This window comes from Oxyura jamaicensis, chromosome 8 (assembly GCF_011077185.1).
Source record: "Oxyura jamaicensis isolate SHBP4307 breed ruddy duck chromosome 8, BPBGC_Ojam_1.0, whole genome shotgun sequence".
In the NCBI taxonomy this organism is placed as follows: Eukaryota; Metazoa; Chordata; class Aves; order Anseriformes; family Anatidae; genus Oxyura; species Oxyura jamaicensis.
In genome coordinates, this window is record NC_048900.1 from 9,338,458 (window position 1) to 9,346,524 (window position 8,067).

At 49.7% G+C, this 8,067-nt stretch overlaps 1 protein-coding gene across 1 annotated transcript; it reads right to left on the reverse strand.

Moving 5' to 3' along the window:
• Positions 1 to 1,655: 1,655 nt before the first annotated feature.
• FASLG (Fas ligand) lies at positions 1,656 to 5,878 on the reverse strand. The gene is made up of 4 exons (XM_035333160.1): positions 5,224 to 5,878; positions 4,893 to 4,938; positions 3,426 to 3,479; positions 1,656 to 2,985 (listed from the first exon to the last, which is right to left on the reverse strand). The coding sequence occupies exons 1-4, from the start codon at positions 5,611 to 5,613 to the stop codon at positions 2,591 to 2,593; spliced, it is 885 nt and encodes a 294-aa protein (XP_035189051.1). The 5' UTR covers positions 5,614 to 5,878; the 3' UTR covers positions 1,656 to 2,590.
• Positions 5,879 to 8,067: the final 2,189 nt, after the last annotated feature.

Consider the following 8,067-nt stretch of genomic DNA (forward strand, 5'->3'; position numbering starts at 1 on the left):
GACTCAGCACGGTGACAGCCACTCTGACTCAGGAGCAAGGCTAAAAGCACATAGCTTAGTACTGCACGGAAAGGCAGCCCTGTCCACCTCGAGAGACCCCAGCACTATTTATAACATCACTGTCCACTTCCCCATGCCCCCACCTCAAACATCAGCACATCAGATAAAGAGGCTAACAGATCCTTGCCCCCTCCTGATGTGCAGCAATAGGAACTGCCACATCCTGCCCCAGAGTTTACACTGAGGCCAGATGAGCTCATCTGTACTGATTTATACAAAACTTTGGGAGTTTTCCAGCCCTTCATTACTACAGCACTAGCCGAGTGCATAGCCTCAGCGCCAGTTTCCTCTGGGTGCTGAATGACCTGTCTCTGAGCCGCTTGCCAGCAAAGAAATGAAACACACGATGTGCTCAGCTAGTTTTGCTGCAGAAATAGCACATGCACATACAGATGCACAGCCCCCAGCTGGATGTCTAGAAAGCAACCCAGTGTAAACAGAAATCTGAAGGGGATGGGAACTTCCAGCCTTTCCTGGACAGGTCCAGGTCCAACACTATCCCTGCACTGTGTGGTTTGCTCCCCTGATAGCAGGGGGAGGTAGGGCACTGGAAAAGAAACAGCCAACCAAAAAGGTTCCTAAAAGATTATCTTTGACCTTTAGAGGCGTTTTGCTTCCTGAGAAATGCAATGGAAAGCTCTGAATGCTGTAGGAGCAGCTGCATGAGAAGTGCAGTGTTCACCTCACTCAGGCAACAGCAGACCACAGGCCACACACCACAGAGCAGAGAGCAGCACCCTGGAAAAGGAAATAAGTGTTGTGTGCTGCTATGACCACATCAGAGTTACAAGAAGCCTGGAAAACAGGCAAAAAAAAAAAAAAAAAAGGCACCACAGCCTTTCTGTACTGCCCAGTAGCAACACAGCAGGTGGCACTGAGGTTAACACATGAAAGGGAAGAGCTTCATGGACCACTTCACGGGCACTGGAGTCAGCAAATGCTATTCAACACCAAGCACCACCTCTTTCCTTGCCCTTCAGACTGCCATGTGAAGTGCTGCTGGGGCCGGCAAGCACACAAGGGAGCACTGGTGCTTTAGGGGATGGCAGCACTCGTGCTCAGCAATGAGGGACTGACTTGCTTGCAAAGCACTTCCACACCTAGCTGAGACCTGGAGGAAAGATGAGATGGGGATGGGGAGAGGCTTGTATCCAGCTCCAAACACCACAGCACACCATCTCCAGCATGCAGGGAAGAGCTCCCAGCCACCCACATCCAAAACAGAGCTCACAAAACAGACCCAAAACACTATTTCAGAAGCACAGGGAGTCTTCTCAAAATGTTTCCCACCTACATTTCTCTCCACCTGAGCTCAAGCTTGAGTTTCTAGATTAGTCCCCTCTCTGATAGCCAAACAGGGCCTGAGCTACTCAATGTGAGCTGCCCACCTCATCGTTCCTGATCCAACATTTTGGTTGCCCCAGAGCTCCATGACAGGGAGGAAAGTGGAGTCGAGCTGCCAGGTTTCTGCCACGCTGCTGGAGGAGGAGCAGGGTCCCGGACCCTGACCCAAGGCCTTCGGGGCCAAATGAGGAGAGGACAGTGCCATTTTCTAGAAAAATATATCTTTATTTACCATCTCTGTTTTGCTCACAGGGGGGCCATGCAAGGGGCAGCCACAGAGGGCCTGAGGCACCGTAAAGGTGGGAAGGGGCTGGAGCCACTGTTTTCACCTCAGGCTTCACTGCCCTCCACTGCCACGTTGCTCAGGTCTTGTCAGTGAATGGGGCTGACGTGGGTGGGCACCTGGCCCCCCAGCTATCCCCCCACAGTGTGGAGAGCAGCCAGCCAGATCATGGTTTCTCAACAGGGCTGGGACCCCCTCATGGCACCACCGCTTCCAGAACGTTCCTTGTGAGCTGTCAGGGCAAGTTAAATAAAGGGGGCAGGAAGCATAATCTGGAAAGGGAATAGTCCATAATTTAACACAAAAACAAATCTATCACACTTAACAAGCCACCTGGCAGGTGGGTATCTGTCAGACAGCAATTACAGTGCCAAATGCCCAGGCAGGACAGGCGACCACTGCTTGGGGCACGGAGCCTGAATTTGCTCCCACACCACCACCTGTGGTGCGGCATGGCACGGTCCAAGCTTGAGGGGCCTCCTCAATGCCATCCAGCTGTCCCCACATGCGTGCTGGCCCAAGCTCCCTGGGTGCACAACACCACATGTAGGCCAAAGCCCTTGAGGCCCCAGCACCTTCTCAGGTAGCACAGCCTTCTTGAGCAAGTAGTGAGTTTCAACAGCATCTTTGATGCTCTATGTTTTTGGTTTGTTGTTTTACTCAGAGAAGGAAAATGTGTGATTCTCTTCAGGTCACCACAGGACAGCCTAGGTGCTTCCCAGAGGCCTGGTTTCGAGCTTTTACCAGTCACTTGAGCCCACACATGCAGAAGGCCATAACATGGTTCCTTCTTAGCAAGAAGCCTTGTTTTGGCATGGGGCTGCTGCCTCTCAAGCAGCCCTTACCTCCTGCGCATGCCTGGGAGAGTTAGGGCGGCTGCCAGCCACGCTCCAACAGTGCCATTTAAAGCTTGAATAAGCCAAAGAATGTCTTGGATTCCTCAAAATTAACCAGAGAGATTTTGGAGACATTGACATACAGACTGTCCCTCTCCCTGAGCTTGAATAAAGCCCCCAGATAGCTTTTCCGGGCCCACATTTTCTGATTTGCACAGTAATTGATGTATTTGTCCTCCATCAGCACATGGCTGCCTGGCGAGGCCGGATTTGTCTTGTAGACAACGTGGCTCAACATCTGGCTGCTGCAGATGCTTCCCCGGAAGAGCACGTTGGAGTACACGAAGTACAGGCCAGTCTCATTGATCACGAGGCCCTGGTTGCGGTACTGAACGCCATTAGTGAAAGCGTGGCCGGAGATGGGCTCCCACTCCAAAGGGAGGTCCCGCTGCATGGGGTTTCCTGGAAGCCAAAAGGAGAGAGGCATTGCAGTAAGTACAAGCATTAAGGTGTCTCTTCTTAAGTTACACTCCATGTCACAGCAAGTCAGCTGCTTTCTATGTCCTTTTTATGTGTACGGCACAAAAAGTCTGTTCCAGCCTTGGGGAGGCGGGAGCTCTCACCTGCCATGTGCTCAACTGGTGCCGAGCTGCTTCTGAAAGCTTTCTGCCCAACACACTCCACAGCCAAGAAACCCAACCCAAAAACTTGAGCTCTCATTAAAGAGCCTGAATGAGGGGAAGATTTTAGCTGTGGGAGTAACTTCCAGCTGCCAGAGTGCACACGTTACCAAAGGAAACTGAGAAAGCCTGTATAAGGCAGCTCCTTACAACAACAGCCAGGCTGCCCTCTCACCCCAGCCACGTGCCCCATCCTCTGCTCCCACATCTTGCAGCATATACCTGTTAAGTGTGCCGCTTTCCTCACTTCCTTTTTCGCTGCCTGTCTCTCCTGCCCTGCATGAAAATAGAGAAGGCATTAGCTATATGCTCCACGGAAAAGCCAGCCCAGAGAGCACAAGGGAGGTGCCCCTGAAGCTGAAACGGTGCAGCTTCACAGCAGCACAAGGAACACAGGCACCGTGGCTTTGTGCAACGAGGCAGAGAGGTGCTCGGACAAACACTGAGGGGAAATAGAGTTAAAAAAAGAGCTGAAATAAAGGATGCAGATGTGATCAAAAGCAAGGGGCAAAACAAAAGAGCAAGGAGAGAGTTTTCATCTTAAAATGGCCTCATCAGTGGGCTCAAGCCTCTCACTCAGGGTTTAGGAGAGGAACACTGCCCCTTTATCTAGTATCTTTGTCCCATACCAAGGTGACTGGTCATGTGCTGTCATAGACAAGCCTACTTTACTGCCCCCCTCCAGTCCAGCACTGCCAAGATGTCCCCATGGCAGTAGAAAAATACTTCCCTTAGAAATAGATTACAAAATCAAAATGGAATTTCCAGGAGACTGCATTTTTGCCCCCCCCCCCCTTTTTTTTAAAAAAAAAAAATCTGTATCAGAACAAACCTGAAAATAAATGAAGTTTCCTACTAACCAAAACCCTGAAAGGAAAGAAGAAAAACCTTTTCAGGTCTATCACAAATGTTAGAAGAGCTGAAAAATTCTGATTTGGCCTTCTTTAAAAGGATATCTCATCACTAAGAATATTAATGTGGAACGTAAAAGTAAAAATAACAACTTGAAAAAGCAAAATATGGACTTTCAAGTTGTTCCATTCAGACAAACTATTTTCTTGCCTAAATTTAGAGACATTTCTAGGTTCTTTGCAAAGTTTCAATTTCACTGAAATGACATTTTGTAAGAGAGAAAACACCATGTAATGAGGTTCTTCTCAACTAGTTTTGGTTGCAGTGAGACTGCATACCAAAAGAATTTAGGAAAAAAATAAGCTGCCTTTTCAAGGGTGTGAGTGAATCCCCCACCCACAAAGAGAATGAAACCCTATATGTCATCCCAAAATCTCAACAAGCGAGGAGACAAAGCAGAAATGCGTTGTGCCCATCTTGGTTCTCTGTTCTCCTCGTTCCATGCAGATTGTTGCTGAGCATTAAGACAGCCAGAACTCATTTTCACAGCAGAATCCCCCTGTACCAGTGCCCCACTAGGGCCTGGGAAGCCCCGAGGCAGAGGCAGGCTGCCCCAGGACACGTGGCTCATACCACCAAGCACTCCAGCAGGCAGGGCGCAGGACTCCTCCATACCGCAGAGATAAAGCTCTCCTTTAGCCAAGCAAGTGAAGGGAGCACTTTCAGAGCATCAGAGCTGCAACCCTGCCTTTATCCCCTGACAAGAAGGGGAAAGAATTTGCCAGGAGCATTCACACATGCAGGCAAGGAGGAGTTCCTCTACCTACATCAACTCACCTATGAGCTTCTCCAGAGCTGGAGGGATGTGTTCAGTGCTGGCAGACTGTCAAAAAAAGAAGAGCGACAAGCTCTCTTAGCAGGGTGAGAGTATGAGAGCATCACCTAGATGCAGCCAAAGACTATCTTCAACAATGGCTAGCTCAGGCAGAGAAACATACAGGGAGAGAGACCCTGCAGCATGCAAACAAAGGGACATCCAGATATATCACAGTCACCAACAGAGCAGTCCTCCACAGCAATAAACAGCCCCACTCACACTGGTGAGGCAGACACGTTGCCGCCACCAATTTTTCCCCACAGCCTCTACAGGCAGGCAGCCAGACTTTACCTCTCTGAGTTCTGCCAGTTGCTTCTCCAGATGGAAAATCTGAAACATGCTCAGCCCCACTCCAGTGAGGGCCATCAGGATCAGCAAGGAGATCACCAGGAAGCCGATGCTGCTCCTTTCCCTGGTGTTCTTTGGCTTTCTCCTCCGCTCAGGTACCGGTGGTGGGAAGGGAGCAATAGGGGGTGCCGGAGGGCAGGAGGTACTGGTGTTGGCACAACCGTCCACCCAAAATATTTGCGGGTACACATAGTTCAAGTTCTGCTGCATGGCTGGGAGTGGGATGGGCTGGACGTGCTTTGCGTGATCTTCCATGTGGCAGCCAAAAACTGTCGGGGCTGGCCCAGACTGAGCCCTGGGGGAAGACCCAGCTCTGCTTTTATATGCCTGCATCACTCCAGCAGTGAACACCCAGCTCAGATGCTGCAGAACTCTATGAAAGCCTCAAGCAGAAACAGCAAACCCCCAAAAGCTTCCGCCCTCGTCTGCAAGTTCAGGGCATCCGCCTGCTCCTCCCACACTGCGGCAGCACGCACACACAGCAGGACGAAGCTGGTGGCAGACGGCGCTCGCGCAACACCAGCCTCGGGAAGCAGGTGCACCCAGCAAAGTGCTAGCAGCGCACCCAAGGGCTGTGCTGGCAGCTGGGGGCTGAGTAATCAGCCCAGCGCACACCCACTGGCCAGCCACCCTTTCCAGCAGCCCACTCGGGCAGAGGCAGCTGCTTTTCCACTGCGGTGTCCTGCACCATGAGCAGAGGGAACAACAAAGACTGCTGCTTCTGGCACCCTGCACATAAGGCAGAGCTGAGGACATTCCCCTTGGCAGAAGGATGAAGACCTGATCCCAAGTACATCTGCAGGCACTCAAGAACTGCTTCATTTCACAGAGGACAAATTACTGCTCTCCACTGTATCCCACCTTGTCTGCACCCTATGGCACAGGTCCTGGGTATAATTTCGCATATACCCTGGTTCCAGACACCATCCCACTGTGACAAACCAATGCGATCGACAAGAGGAAGACATTGTTGGCATTGCAGCCTCAGCAGAGCTGCCCCAGCACAGGCAGCACCGTGGGCTGCCTGCACCACACCAAATCACTGGGGGGCACTGGCCAGACTGAGCCCGCAGTGCACTGTAACCCCAGAAACATCACACTGGGGCAAAAGCAGGCTCTTCCAGCAGCTTCTGCTGCCATGCTTACCTCTGCAAATACTATCTCTGTTCCCACAGCCCTCTTGAAGCATTAGAGAGGGAAGGTTTTTTTTTTTTTTTTTTTTTTTTTTTTTTTTTTTTAATCTTCCCTTCATGACAATGGTGAGTGCTGCAGCAGGACCTAACCTTAGTGAGAGACTCATGATTAAATCGGGGATAGATGCTGAGCTACACACCTTCATAGAATTTCTCTTACCTTTCAAGAAAGGATCCAGAGTTTGGGCCACACTGCAAGGATAAAATCATGAGGAGAGACAAGAACACTTTAATTTCTCAATTTAAGGCTTCATTGGCCACAGATATCTAAATGGTGGCACTGTGATTTCTCATAGATTTACAGGCACTCTCAAAACACTGTCCATAGCAATTTACTCTTCCATTTCACAGATGTGTGTGTACTTGTAGGGGGACAGTATTGAAAAAAGGAAATGCCCAATGCAAGAACAAACTGGAGTTTTGTCTCTTGTGGCTGAAGAAAGCAGCCCCAACACGGAGGCTTTGATCTGGAACATCAAAACCTGGCGTTTGAGGAGAGCACACTTCAACAACATATGCACACTGGTTTCTCCAAAGCAAGGGCTGAGCTGTGCCTCCAACCGCACCGCTAACAGTCAGATGTGCCCTCAAAGCCCTGCACCACCAGCCACCCCACTGCTTTTTGAAGATGTTCACCACAGCCACTTGCTGAAGTGATGATCCTCAGCATGAATAGTTTCAGCAGCCTGTCTGCGTCTTCCTCATACTTCTAGGTTTCTAGAATCCACCTCTAGCAGTTCACGCCTGGTCATACCTACCCTCAACATAGTCCATCTCAGAACAACGAGGACAATGGCACCATCGTACCCGTGGTTTTTTTTTGTTTTGTTTTGTTTTTTGCAACATGGCCCATGCACACCACTGGATCCCCTCAGCTGCTGTAAAAATACACTAATGGCCCAGGGAGCAAGGACCAAAGCCCAGAACTTCCTCGGTCTCCAAGTACTCTTGAAACAGGGTCACCTCTGCCTCTCTTCCACCAGGACATTTACAGGTCTTCACCCTCCAGGCTAAGCCCCCACCTTTTTCTGACATTTCACCAGACAGCTCATCCTGGTGGGATTGTGGGTACATGAGCAGGCTCTCTTAAATGTCACAAGTACACTTATCAGTCACCCACTGCTTCCTATTTTCACCAAGATGCCTTTTTTTTTTTTTTAATCTAGTGAAGGTTGTTCTCACCCAAAATACCAATCAGGGACAGCTGGGCAGTACAAAGGACAAAAGGACAAAAGGGGTGTCCGATTTCTCTCTCTGCCAGAAGACTTCCAAATGTAAACACTTTCCATACCCTTTATCAGAGGATCATGTATGCCAAAAATCAGTGAAAACGCAAGGAATGGTTACACAGATTAAAAAATGATAACTTGCTCAGAAGAATTCTTCCCTCCCGCTCCCCTTACCCCCAGAGGACAGGTGGGAGTTCCTATTAGCAATACACAGCACTGTGCTGAATTTCGTACTGACAGCGATTACAATCAGGCAGCAGCTAAGAAATACAGACACAAGTTCATATCAGTAGGTTTAAAGACAAAATAATGCATTTTTTATACATAGTGAGGAAAGCAGAACTTGAATAATGATCTAGATCTAA

Coding starts and splice junctions, on each gene's coding strand:
- FASLG (XM_035333160.1), bottom strand. CDS start 5,613: ATGCAGGCATATAAAAGCAGAGCTGGGTCTTCCCCCAGGGCTCAGTCT. Junction 3,480..4,892: donor AGCTCTGGAGAAGCTCATAG/GTGAGTTGATGT, acceptor ATTTTCATGCAG/GGCAGGAGAGACAGGCAGCG. Junction 2,986..3,425: donor GAAAGCGGCACACTTAACAG/GTATATGCTGCA, acceptor TTTGGCTTCCAG/GAAACCCCATGCAGCGGGAC.